Raw genomic sequence first — 14,688 nt, forward strand, 5'->3', positions numbered from 1 at the left:
AAGAAACACATGAGTAAGTTCAGCATCTCCCTGTGGCCGAGGTGGTTGTCCTGTCCAGAGAGCCTTCAGTGACTAACTAAAGGATGGTACAATGTCTATACTTGCCAGTCTTATGAAGTTACTGTGCTCACCGCTGTCACCAGAGCCTCACACGTTACTGACCCTGTGTCCAGCCGCCTGGAAAACCGTTGAAATAACAACTCCAGGTTTGGATAAAAACTCAAAGATATCTCCAAATGTCTTCAAGTTTCCTCTTTGTGGCTTCATGGAGAACGTCTCTGATAGCCTACTTCTTAGCCAGTTGGAAAGGATGTTGACCCTTGAAAAATAGATGTGAATATAGTTTAATCATTCCAGAAGACTGCCAGTCCTCTTTTATTCAATCAAGCCTAATCCAGTATCAAACTCGATAACTCTGTCACTCAAAACTTTTAAACCACCCATGACTGCTTAACCATAATATAAGATCCCCAGATCTAGGATCAGCATCAAATAGTACTTACTCATAGGTAGCAGCCAGCTAAATACGCCCAAAGATCCATGCATTGTTCACTGAGAAATTAACAAAAATGTTGTAAAATGCCCTAGCTCACCATGTTAAAGAAAGTGAGAAAAACTCCCATCCCTTCATCCAGATCTATAATAATAATAATGATAATAATAATAATAATAATAATAATATTACACCCTGGCTATTTCCACCAGCTGATGGCCCTGATCCGATGAACGAGTCATGAGGATGATATTTAACTTATCAACCTGCTTGGGTGTTTTTATGTTTTTATTTTTTTGATGATTATGGCCCACCCAACTACAATAGGACTCTGTATTGCACAGGACATCATGGCAGCAGTTGTATGTTGAGTGATATTTCCTTGTGATACTGTCTTCCAACCACAAATATAGTGTTGAACCTCATTAGAAAGCTCAAACAAAATCAAGTATTTCACTCCATGCTGTGAGGCACACACAAATGAATCTTTAAATCAGTGAGAGTTAACATTCTTCAGAGACAATCAGCAAACCAATATAAGTGATCAAAGCCATGTACAGACCGGATGAGGTGTACTCACAGGTAGTGTAAACTACTGTGTGTGGAGCTATTTTACTCTTTAGACTTCATCCAGGAAGTACAAACATTTCCATCTAAACTGATTATTGTTGCTTTTGTTGTTAAACCAATATTTATATATTTGCTGTTTTTCAAATATCATTAAGAATCAAAAAGACTCCTTTCCTGTGTCACTGGAGGTAGATGGGGTTACAGCTGCACACTGAGTAAACTAAACCAGGAGCACCTCAAAACTATACTGTATGTCTCACAAATTGAGAAGAATTGAGTAAATAATTTAGAAACAGCACTGGGACAATATAACTAATGTTTTATCAGTTATTGTTGCACCTTTGACTGCACAATTAACATCAGTTTGAAACTACAAATGGTGTTATCCTTATGAGCGCATACACAATTGTGCAAAATATTCCCATCACTTTTTGAAATGGCAGATTTTGTCTCCATCACTTTTTAAAAGCATACTTAATAATAAATGAAAAATAGCTTGCACCCAAGAAGTGAGAACCCTTTCATGAGGATCTGCAGTTGAAATTGGCTGCTGCTGATTCTGCTGTAAGATTATAACTCAGGACCTGATATGTACAGTGCGCAGTAGACTAAGGTTGAGACCGGAGATATACTATAGTAGACAGCCAGTTGCGTTGTGAACATAGTTGTTCGCTTACTTGCCTGTATACTAGGCGTGTTACCGGAGGATATCACTGGGTGGCATATGTTAGCTTGTTGTCTCTCGTTAATTTCTGAGGATGGGCACAACTGACGCTCCAGGTGGACACAGGATACGCAAGCCAGCCCTCGTGTACCCACACACGTTGTTAAAAGCAAGTACATCTTTGGTCTGAGCAACAGCATACAACATGTGCAGAAAAACTGAGCTACAGTAGGCCTTCGTAATAAGATAATGACCTATAGTAGGCCTTCATAATAGGATAATGATCTACAGTAGGCCTTCATAATACGATAATGACCTACAGTAGGCCTTCATAATAAGATAATGATCTACAGTAGGCCTTCATAATAAGATAATGACCTACAGTAGGCCTTCATAATAAGATAATGACCTACAGTAGGACTTCATAATACGATAATGACCTAGAGTAGGGAAGTGAACTTGACTCATGAACTCTTGTGAACTTTGTTTCTGTACCATTTAACTTATCATATGAAGGTGCGATCCAATTTCTTTCGTAATTAACACACGATCCCCCCTTCATAGCCTCAAATCAGACCATTAAAAGTTGTTTTTTACATCTCAGCCTTTACGTCCACACTACTTTTCAACACAATGTGACAACTGTTTCTGCAAACAGTATATTAAACAATAATTAATAACAGAGAAAATGTCTCTCTATGGCCTCCATATATGAGTTTTTTTTTTTTATATACATTTTTTGAGAACAAAACCAAAATCATCAGAAAAGTTTATTTAATTAAGATTGTCTATTTGAACACAATCAACATTTTGAACATTTCAGAACACATTTGGACATAAGCGATCAATATGACAGAAAAATTAGGGCCATAGTGACGAAGTCATGAGTTAATGTGAGGTACTGTGCAGAGACAGGACACAATGAAAACTTTATTGCTGGCAAGGATCCAGTAAAAATCTCTCACGGCGACATCAAATCCAGGCAAAGGAAAACACACACAAAGCTTTGTCAAAGAGCAGCAGCATATACTGGACCGAGCTCCACTCTACCATCCTGTCCATCAATTTCTTCAATACTTAGTCAGAGTTAATGAGGTTAGCTTAATGAGCACAGCTACTCCATAAAAATGCTTGTAGATAAAGTGTTCTAAAGTTCTTGATTCAAAAAAGATCTCCGTTGTCCAAGCAGGTTAAAGCTTTCTTCATAAATGGATGAGGCAATGTGATGATTACAGCAGCATGCCGTAAAGGTGAGCAGCAATGTTTCCATCCAACATGGGCTGTGTACTGTGCCTCTGATTAGTAGACAGACAAACATTCTACAAAAACTACAATTAAGACAAAGAGCCTGAAAACCATCAAGCAGGGAGAAGTTGCCCATAACATTTGGCAAAACTATTTACAATGAACTGAAAGCAGTGGGAATACACAATAAGCTAAAACATAGAGCTGTTTAGTTTTCAGGATCTTTCATGCATGAACTTCAAAGCTTCAAATGGTTAGAAGACCTTGGTTGAAACCCTCCTCCAGGATACAAGTGTTGGCTTTGGAGATGTTGAGCAAACTGTCATTGTCTGGAATACTTAATTCTTAATGAACATCAACATGAATGTTAAAATATGAGACCACAGAGACTACATTAAAGGCTGTCCCACAATGATTGATTAACATACCATTTGACATGGTGTGCTTTAGATAAAATGCCTGTGAGAAGCTTCAGTCCAAAATGAATGTTATCGGCACAAACATTAAAAAAGCAATACCAGTCTCGCAGACCCTGGTGACGGCAGTAGTCACCCAACTTGAGACAGATGGAACAATCAACTGCCAAGCTTTTACAATTAAAGTTTGTCCTGAGAGTGGCAAAAGAGATCATACATGGAGTATCCAGACAACCAGATCACAGGACTAAATGATGGCAATCTGTGTTTCTGCAAAACCACTGATATGTTGCAACTTCACATTTCTTTCAGTTCAGTTTTCTATTTTATGCTGTGACAACACTGTGCGTATGCTTTGGTTAGGCTTAGACAAGAAAACCACTTGGTTAGGGATAGGAAAACATCATGTTTTGGTTTCAATTACTTATTCATATTTGACATCAATTTTTTGTTGCCCTAAATGCGGTGTCACACTTACAAATGTTGAAACACTACACAACACTACAAATGGCCTAGGGCTTTCACCCTTATAGATGTTGAAACACAATCTTGAAATGCAGTCAATGGCTTGCCATCCTTCTGATCTGTAGCTCCACCATCTTTTCCACCTCCCGATATAAAAGTTAGGTCATAAGCATGTAATGTGAACATGATCTGACACGTTTTGTAGAAGTATCAATATGGTACATAGCCTATGACACATACAAATGTGAATGCAATAGATGGCAGATACATTAAATGCCAACATTTCATCCTGGCGACTGGGCTGATCCAGAAGAGCATGACATATATAATTCTAATTTGCTTATTAGGAGATATTTCTGTGTGTAAACTGAAAGTTGGAAGGGGTGATAGCAATTAAGGAACCATTCTTAATCATTTGGGACCACCCTCAGGGGATGATGTTTATTTAAAGCAATCTGCATACTGTTTCTGTAAACTCCAGGGGAATTTTTGACTTTACTGTCATTTTAAACCAGAAATCTGGAAGTTTCAATAAAAGTAGAAGCAATTTCCCTTCTCTCCTAGTGTTTCCAAGTGGTATAATTGATGGCACTGCTGTTGCAGCGACTACCAGGTCGTTTCCGTTTTCCTCATAGTAGTGACTACCAACAACACAGGACAATATGTGAGTTTATTCACTAACTGAGTCTATAATGGAGATGTGAAAGCAGATAGAGATGGAGCCAGGCTGCCAGCCTGACTGAATCAGCAGTCAGCCTTCATTTTACAGGGAGATTTTGTACCCGGTGGCTGAAAGAATAGCATAGTGAAAGCTAGGTTTATAGGGAACTAATCGAAACTCTGATGGGATCATCATGAGTCATTAAATTGTGGAATCAACATTTACTTAATAATGAAACGTTAAAGCAAACAACTTGTCTGTTGCCAGTTTAAGAATCATCATCTATCAATTTTTGAGGCAAATAATAATATAATAATAGCATTTAATGTAATAAACAATACACCTCTTCATTAGTTGAAAAGATGTTGAGTGCATAGTGTAATAACTAGTAGCTATCAATGTAATAAGTAATGCGTAATAATGTATAATCTCTGTGCCAACTCTTTAAGACCCCTTCCCCAAACTAGAGTTCCGAGTAGGAAAACCAGGACATCATTCCTCTCTGGCTTCCCATCACCCACCAACACTGTCAGAAACTGAAACTATGCAACGAGAGACTGATGCTGGAGTTTTGATGCCAATGAGAGATATGTTGCTCTGGACCAAAATACTTGAATGAGCTGAACTTAGGTACATCCAGAAACAAGAAATCTCTGACTCTGGTGACAGCACTGATTTTCATCTTTTACGTCTGCATGTTCATTGGTACAATATGAGCAATATGAGCAAAAATTCAAGTGTAGACTTTAAACAGTCACTGTGTAATTGTGTAAAAGTGTACATGCAGTGCATGTAAGATGTTTGTTTTTAAGACAGACTCTATCACAAAGAGGAGAGTTCAACTAAGACTTTCCAAATGCTAACACACAATCTTTCCAGCCCCACAACTCAGTGCAGCATGGTCTATCACAACAGAACCAAACAACATAATACAATAAGTTAATAAGCATTATCCACTTCACATTATGCACAAATATCATGCATAAGTAGCCACATTATAATTTTTACTTATTCGATCGTATTGAAATAATGCAAAGGTATAAAAATCCAATACATAAACAATATCATATGTATTAAAATAACAATCTGTACAAACATTTTGCCATGTCTTTTTTTTAAGGATATTTTTTCAATGTCTTTCATTTATAACAGAATAGGGAAAAGTAAAAAAAAAAAATAAAATAAATATCCTATGTACAATCACACAAGCCATTCCAAAGTTATCGTCACTGCAAGGAGAAAGCAAAATATCAAACGTTAGTTCACACAATGTTCATGGTGAAGTTAGCATACTGGTTATGAGCTGCTGCAGTGATGAGTGACAAAACAACACGGTGGCAAACTATCCAACTTACTTTATTCCAACATCCTGGTACAGGTAAGCCGTCGTCTCCCTGGAAACAGAAACACCAAATGTAAAGTTAAAAATACTGTACGCTACAGAGATGAACAATATTATTGTGCAAACACACAGGGCATACAAAAGTATTTTACAATTATATAAATATGAAAACAGTTGAACTTAGTTTCATAGAGTAGCAACGTGTGGGAGTTATCTTGGCCATCAGGGTTCTGGAAGTAGAAGTCTTCTTTCATTTCTGCACATGGGTCTGTGTCTAAATCCCAATTTTCAACTCAATACATATTTCCCAGTTATGTGCTAGAGGTTCCACTTTCCTCTCATCTATACATACTTCAGGGTTTTAATACTCAACACTGCATTTTATACTGAGCGTCTTAGAACCAGGCTATTCATGATGGTTATGCACATGGAGAGGGTCATGACTTTGCTTGGCTATATACCTAGAATTTTGGGGGGTTGTTGGTAGAATTTAGTCCATAAATCTGTTTCTTACAAGAAAGCACAGGTCCAGAAGCTCAATCATCTTCTAAGCAAGAGATACATATTTTGGGCAGTGGACTTTGATGTTCTCCTACTCAGGAGCCAGAGTGTGTGATTCTGCACATACATGGAGATCACTGGATAAGACTTTGCATTAAAACAGTAATAAGTTTATTTGTCTATTTGTTCGTCAACATAATTGTTTTGTTTTAATTCTTTGATGCAAAATGTCATACATGTCATCATCGTTCTCATTTTCAGGGGTTACGTTTAATATAGTTTTAGTCTTGTTTCCTTCATTAAAAAAGGATTGTCCAAAAATATTTGTATCATAACACTGTGTAGCAAAAATCCATTTGGAGAAATCAGTTCATATCAGGTTACTTTCAGATTTTGAACCAATTAAGGATGAATATGGCAACTCTGGCTCCATGTTTTTGTTCTCAATTGCAATGACAATGAGTTCTCATTTAGCTACAGCTCTAATGTGAGCCACTGACTGTCCTACTGACTATATCAGAGGCCTGTACTATGAAGATGTACTATGAGTTCAACATCCCCAGGATATGTTTCTCTTGTCTGACTTCACTAACAGTCACGCTAAGCAATCAAATGAAGGTGGTTTTCTAGTTGATAGGTCAACCCAGGAATTTCACATCTAGCTATGAACACGTTCACATAAAAGGGGAGGTGTTTACAGTATCTGACCAATCACAAACACGGACCAGTCTACTGACAGCAGAGCATTTTATAAGCTGAATGGGTGAATGTGTAAATAAATAGGCTTTTAACTGTTGTTTTGTTGTTTTGGAGATTTTCCCAACTTTGCTGTACACTTTATTTAAAAGCCCCTGTTGGTTAGCCAGACGATTTTTGAGTCTCATTCCCAACTTGTCAAATATGAACACTTTCAGATGCCAGCCGAACTGACCTTAGAATCCCAAAGCGTCAGTAATTGAAGAGTTGGGAAACGCAAAGTGTCAGTATTACTTTGTTACCAATGGAAGCTTTAAATTCAGAATTCTTACTTTTCAGTATAAACATAATAAACAAATGAGACCATAACCAATAAGATTACCAGGCTCTATACTGTTAGATTTGTATAGAGAGATTGCTTTATGACACATTGGTTGTACTTCATGCCACACAGCAGGAGGAGAGCACTGTTCTTATAGTGCTGTCTGAAGTTTTACTGCTCCTGGGAAAGACAGACTGAAAAGTTTAATAGACTAATTGGAAATCACTTTTAACATGTTTATCCCTGTCTTTGAAGACAAAAGGTCTCGAGGAGAGGAGACTCTTCTGTCAATAACAGGCTGCCAATTTTGTACTTACAATATTTCCCAACATGATTATATTTGTTTCGTTGATTATGCTAAGGTTTCATGCTTTGATTCACAAAGACATGTCAATGTGCTAAAATTCGAAGACATAGTCTGACCTGTGAAGATTAAAGAGACCCCTTTGTACCAGCTTTATGAACCATGATAAAGGTACCTTTCAACAGTAACTCGAACCACGTAAAATCCATTAGACTACATCTCACAAACTCTGGAGATGTCCTGGATATTGACTGTACGTAACATGATTCATGTTGGGCCAATAAGCAGATCACAGGGTTTTTTTAGAAAATCAATACTGATACTTTACCAATCACAAACCAAAGCAGTTATCAGCAACTCCTTATAGTGCCTGGAACTTGCATTTAGCGTCACCTTCCGAGCAGTGTCTGAATTTGATCATACAAACGTATTCCCAAAGCAGGCAGAGAGCAGTGGAGACAAAAGCAGTAACCAAAACAACTGATCATCTTCACACAGCGGCCATTTTCCTCTGATGTCACGCTCAGGGAGGGAAGATCAAATATACTGCTGTGTTCCAGGTTTTATAAACATGGGGAATTTGACAAATTATTATCATTTCACTGATCTCTGCTTGATCACCAACTGAAAGACATTGGTTAGGGGAAATCTGGAAGGATATTGGAACACACTTCAAGGAAAAACAACAAATTTACTAGCCTGTTGCTTCCTTTAGACAACAGCTATTGTTAGCATTCAACATAGCTAACATTACCATTTAAAAAATGGAAATTGGAAAAAAAAATGGAAAATTCATTCTAAAATATACATACACATCTTGACTGATTTGTTTAAACCTTTAAGTGAAAAGCACTGGATGCAAATAAATGGTAATGTTAGCTAGGTGGTACTTGAATTCTAATAGTAGCTAATGGGTTATCAAAAATGTATTTTGAAATATGGCCCAATATCCATCCATCACTATCTTTTCGGTTGCTGATCAATTGGGAAGCGATGAAATGATAACAGCTTATCAAATTCCCTTCTTGCAACCTGGAAAACAGCAGCGTAAGTATTGCAGTATTTGAGCTTTCCATGCTGAGTGTGACATCAGAGGAAAATGGCCGCCATGTGAATATGGTCTGTAGGTTACCTTATTAAAATAACGATGCTGCAATGATGCTTTCCCTGTTCATACCAGAAATCTGGCTGGCTTTGCCAAATACATTTACTTTTTTCCAAAACCTGTGGTATTCTGTTGCCTTTAGGATGGAAAACAATGGTGCAACATGCAAGAGATGATGTAGTACACAAGGGACTATGAAGACAGGCTCTAGTATGGTTTAGCATAACAATTTCAAGACTTTAAATTTAAGATTAATTCTGGTTATGTTATTGCTTGTATTACTCACAGTCATAGATCTGCATGTGAGCTAAAACATAGAAAGTTTTCGTAGTTGCGACAGAAAGGCTGAATTAAACACGTTTTTGTGTTCAGATGAAAGGCTTGTTCATGTTAGTTCAAATGGAGGTCAGTTGAAAAGGTTGGCTAGGTGAGTGAACTACAGTAAGTAGATTTAAACTTCAATGAAAACGTGCAATTTTGAAGTGCAACATCTGAATGCATGGTTAGGGCTGTGGTTAGATATTAATAGAGGCATGCTAGGAGAAAGGAAGGGAAAGAAAGAGCATACCACAGGGCAAGGGGCATCCAGCCCATCCAGGCCTGGCAAGCCCGGTTCACCTTTCTCCCCTTTAAAGCCTCGGAAACCCTGTTTGTGAAATCAACCATTTAAAAACCAGTTTTGTAGCTTATATGCAGCAGACGAGTGTTTGTTCTCCACTGCTTGACGGCAGGAGGATCTCCACTTGTGTCCATTGGGAGACTGGATGCAGGTTTCCTTAACATGCAGGCAACCTGGGACTGGCAGGAACTGGGCTCACTGAAGTGAGCTTTCAGGTGCAGAATGGGACGGCGAATTGTTTTTTTGATAAAGTAGAGGGTAATACTTAATAGGAATGGGTCTGATTTAGAGTTCTGCTGTCAACCCAAACCCCAACAAACTATTGGGTTTCAAAACAGGTTCGTGCCATTGTTTTGTGTAATATTGGGCTCAGCTCAGGTCAAGTCTGGGTTTGGGTCATTGCTCTTTGGGTTTGATTATCTCCAACCTGCCCCCTTTCCTGTGTTCCTTAACATGTAGGGCAGATTTACAGGGCTGAAGGATGGAGGCTGAAATCGAGATAACATACTTATGTGTTGATAGTCATCAGCATTGGTTGCCTGGTTCCTGTCTGTCTAATGGAAAAAAGAGGTTCCTCAGGCAGTGTTGTGGTCTGTGGTCCATCCAAGTCATTTTTTTCATATGATAAATCTATTTTCATCGTTATGCTACAGCCTTTTCTTTGCTCTATCGAAAATGTTTTTAATGGATCAAAACATCAAATTTTAATCTTACCAAGTCAAGTCACATTTGCCCATATATGTGACAGGTTGCATTGGACCCTTGGACCAAACCCTCCCTGAGGTTGATTAGAACCACTGAATACCAAGAGCCAAAAGGAAGCTGACTACTAGAATAAATAAATAAGAATAATAAGAATAATAAGAATAATGAGAATAATGAGAATAAATCTTCAGAAAAACTGAAGCTCTAGGTTGCATTCTAAGATAGTGCGCCTTCCCTTTGCCTCTTGGTTACACATCGGACTACTGACATACCAACGGACAGGGGGCATCTAATCCAGGTGCTCCTTGGTCTCCCTTATCCCCTTTGGCCCCCCTGTTGCCTTTCTTGCCCCTCTCTCCCTGCAAACAACAGTGTATTAAAAGACAAACTTTAGACCTCCTCATTAATCCACGCATGAAGCAAATGTTTTTCTGATTTTTCAGGTTTCATCTGTCAGGTTTTCAAAAATATATGTATTTTAGACAATATAAGGAAAATTAAGTGTTTTAATTCATTCATGTGTTTGGTGTGATTTTTGCTAATTTCAAAAGACAATATGATTTTTTCATGTCATTTAGTGAAAAGGGAAGGTAAGTAGATGGAGTTAGGGAAGAGAGATTAAAGATAGTGCTGTTGGTGAGCAGGTTTCATCCAAGCTTTTTATCAACGACCACCTACCGAATCTTGGAAGACTTGTGAGTGAGAAGGCTGTTACATGCACATCGATGTTTTCATTTTATGATAGACGATTATCTACTGAACGGCGAGACAAAAAGCTGAAGTAGTGAAGTGGAGGAAGGACCACTTGGCCATGACACTATTTTAGTTTTTAGTCTTGTTATCTAATCCGCTTTTAATCAAAATGATCATTTGTATGGTCCAGTCTGGTCAATCCACAGACTGCGATGAGGGACGCGCAGCGTCATCTGCAGTCTAACTGAGTTGTTGATTTTGACAGAAATGCGTCAGATGCAGGCTCACCCAACCCTAACCCTAACCCCAAACCTAGCACTAACCCACCTGACAGTTAAAGGGAACTGGAGATTACACTGACTGGTTTAATTTCTTACACTGACAACACAGTCATGAATAATTACAAGACAAAACACATGTTGTGACTGACTTTTCACCCAGATGAACTAACAAAAGAGTTGAAGGCGCCCTAAATGTGCTTGCGCCATGCACATTAGACCATGCACCATAGACAGTTTAATTAGGGCCCAATATCTCTGGAACATCAAACCTCTTGACCTTGAGCTGTTGACCCACGAGTCTAACAGTGTTACAGAGCTGTAACACAGTTGTATTCAGATTACGGGGTAATTCTGGACCATTGCTTAATCATAGTATAAATAGAACACCTGATCACCAAGAAGGGTGTAAGGGATCAAATAAAGAAGTGACATCATTATGAGAACAATAAGAGGCTGCCTGACTGCAGAGTTCTCCCAGTGCTGCCTTAGCATCACCATCTCATATTTTAGACTTTCAACAGCTTTAAGGCTTTTGTGACTGAAATGTAAAAGCCCAGCTATGAGTGTTGCTAGTAGCAGAGGCTCATATTGAGAGATGATGTAGGTTCACACAGTCACTGTAAGTGACATGAAGCGTATCTTTGTACAGTCCGACTGCATGAGCTTTCAATAGTTTGCCCTGTTTGTGGTCTTGAAATGATTCGCAAATGAACCTGTGCTCAAGGCACTGATTACATGTTGACAGTTTCAGACTTTTAACTTTAATAAATTAAACTGTCTTAAAAATGATTAGCTTAGAAACATGCAACATTTTTGGTGTGCGAAATGTAGCATACATTTTGACAGTGATGGGAGAGCACTGCTTGCCAATTTAGTTTATAGGTCAGGGGGTCAGGGTTTGGAGGGGGTACATGAGGGCTTGTAAGGAGGAGGTACTGTTAAGTAGGAGTAGGAGAAGTTAAAGAGGAGGTGTAAGAAGAGGAAGATTAACCCAGGACTACATTAGAATGCAGGAGGAAGAGGAGGAGCAGGAGGCCAAGGTTTGTGAGAGGGAGAGAGGGCAACCCCGGCAATAAAAACAGCCAATGGCCACAGAGCAAAGTGGAGGGAAGTAAAAGGGGATAGGAAGACCTGCGGAAACAAAGGAAGACAGGACAAAGAGTAAAAACACCAACACTATAACATAGCTTTGTCTTCAACACCTTCAACTGGCCAGTCACATTCAAGTCTGTTGATCAGAGTTGGATTTGTTCATAGTTGTACATTAAACATATTGTTTATTTTGAGGTCTGTTGAATGTGTTGAAAGACCTTATGAAATGTGAAAACTTAAAAAGATGGGAGTGGAAATATTAAAAGAGTCACAGGTTAATGGGAAGGAAACAGAAACATTCTCTTAGAGGGAGGGTATGTGGGCATTGGAAACAGATTCTCTGATACACTGGAACCTGCAGATGAAATACAGTCTTTATTGTTTTGCAGGGCTGTTGATTTTCAGTGTCAACTGAAGGAATTGTTCAACATTTTGGGAAATAAATAGCATGGTTTATTTCAAAGAGTAAGAGTATGGATATCAATCTCATTTTCATGGAAGCCTATTGCTGCCACCAAATAAAAAAAAGTGTTTTGTGTTTTTCTCCTTGTGTGGCAGCAATAGGCTTCCGTTCCGTACCTTTTATGTGGAGCGTTCAGAGCTGGAGTTAGGATGTGTATAGACAGTGAGCTAATATTATTGTTCTCTGTATAGGCACAATGGTACCAAACCTGACTCACAGTGATGACTAAACCTTAGGAATATACACACAGGCTGCAGTGTACTGACTGTACAGTAGTTCACCATGATATAAATTAGTTCTAGCAAGTAACTGCCCCTGCAAACTGGACTTTATTCATTTCTGTCTATAGATTAAACAAAGTGTTTATTAGTGAGCTTAAGACTTTGGACACGACCAGCCTAGCTGCTTACCCCCATTTTAAGCTTTATGTCAAGCAAGGCTAGACTCCAGCTCTGTACTTAAACATACAATACAATAACAAACAACAATACAACGCTATTCCCTCCGTGCTGACTGACAGGCGCTCCATCACACCGGCTCAACGTCATCAAAACCAACCACAGGGGCGCACACTGAGCAATCTGAGACCCTTGGCTTGTGTGAATGGCGCTGTTTCCTCCATATCCCCTGCATCAGCATCTGTGAGTAACACTGCAGCTTTGCATGCTGCTGAATCCTCGTTCACTAAACAACAAAGCACTACTCATCCATGACATCATCACAGACAGGAAAATCGACTTTCCTTGCCTAACTGAGACATGGCAGCATCAGCAGGACTTGTTAACTCTAAATCAAGCCACTCCCCCAGGCTATGTTTACATACAGAAGCCCCGCTCCAAGGGCCGTGGTGGTGGGCTGGCAGTCATACATCGAGCCGACATCCTGGTTAAACAACTTCCAGTGCTGAATTTCACTTAATTTGAGTGTGCAGCCTTCTCTCTGGCTGGGCATACACAGCTACAGATTGTTCTCATCTACTGCCCTCCAAAAGCCTCCACCACCTTCCTGTCTGAGCTGTCTGAGCTTCTCACCTCCACCTGCTCCATGTCTGCATCTACACTCCTGCTTGGTGATTTCAACATCCATGTGGACTCCACCAGCTGCCCCTTTGCCTCTGAATTCCTGTCACTCCTGGACTGCTTCAACATCATTAAAGGTCCCACCCAGTAGGTGATTTGTTAATTTTTAACAGGGGGGATGACCCAATGGGAGCACCACCCTGCCCCGACACACGTATGTACACCTCCCAAAGGACATTGTTGCAGGATGCCTTAACCATAACTGTGACATTTCTAATTCTATAAAACTCCATTTTATCCAGTTATCTTCCTTCTCTCCCTACTACAACTGTCTTTTTATAACTGTATTAAAGTAATGAGTAAATACACCTTTAAATTGTAGGCAGTGGACTGAGTTTATTCAGGCAGGGTTTTCTCATGTTTCTCACAATTCACTACAAGCAGGGTCATTTTAAGTTACATGACCCCTTGGAATTTTTTACCATCTAAATTCCTTGAAGGACACAAAATGAACATTGTGCAAAATAGTAGAGCCCAACCGATTTATCGGTGGATATTAGCCTCTCACAGATATATCGGTATCGGTGAGAGGCTCCGATACTGGAGCCTGCTTGCCCTTTGCCCCCTCATGGTGGACATTATCACCTCGTCCCTAGAATCTGGCATGGTACCATCCTTCTTCAAAATGGCTTCAGTCACCCCCATCCTCAAGAAGCCAGGTCTGGATCCAGATGACTTACATAACTACCAGCCCATCTCCAACCTTCCTTTCCTAAGCAAAATCCTGGAAAGAGCAGTTGCCGCCCAACTCCATCAGCACATGTCCAACCATGAGCTCTATGAACCTCTTCAGTCTGGTTTCAGGGCACGCAATAGCACAGACACTGCCCTCATCAAGATCACCAACGACCTCCTCATCGCTGCCGATTCTGGCCACATCAGTATTCTGATCCTCCTGGACCTCTCTGCAGCCTTCAGCACATGTCCCACACCATCCTCCTCACCCGCCTATCTGACTACCTTGGCCTCACT

At 39.5% G+C, this 14,688-nt stretch overlaps 1 protein-coding gene across 1 annotated transcript in view; it reads right to left on the reverse strand.

Annotated features, from left to right (window-relative positions):
* Positions 1–2,484: 2,484 nt before the first annotated feature.
* The window catches only part of col13a1 (collagen, type XIII, alpha 1), a 76,997-nt gene continuing 64,793 nt past the window's right edge, over positions 2,485–14,688 (reverse strand). The window contains exons 35-37 of the mRNA XM_073482212.1: positions 10,381–10,467; positions 5,870–5,908; positions 2,485–5,743 (exon numbers count right to left, since the gene is read on the reverse strand). Of these exons, the coding sequence (XP_073338313.1) occupies positions 5,741–5,743; positions 5,870–5,908; positions 10,381–10,467 (129 nt within the window). The 3' untranslated portion in view covers positions 2,485–5,740. The remainder of the gene's footprint in view (positions 5,744–5,869; positions 5,909–10,380; positions 10,468–14,688) is intronic.

The sequence above is a fragment of the Pagrus major genome, chromosome 15 (genome assembly GCF_040436345.1).
Source record: "Pagrus major chromosome 15, Pma_NU_1.0".
Lineage (NCBI taxonomy): Eukaryota > Metazoa > Chordata > Actinopteri > Spariformes > Sparidae > Pagrus > Pagrus major.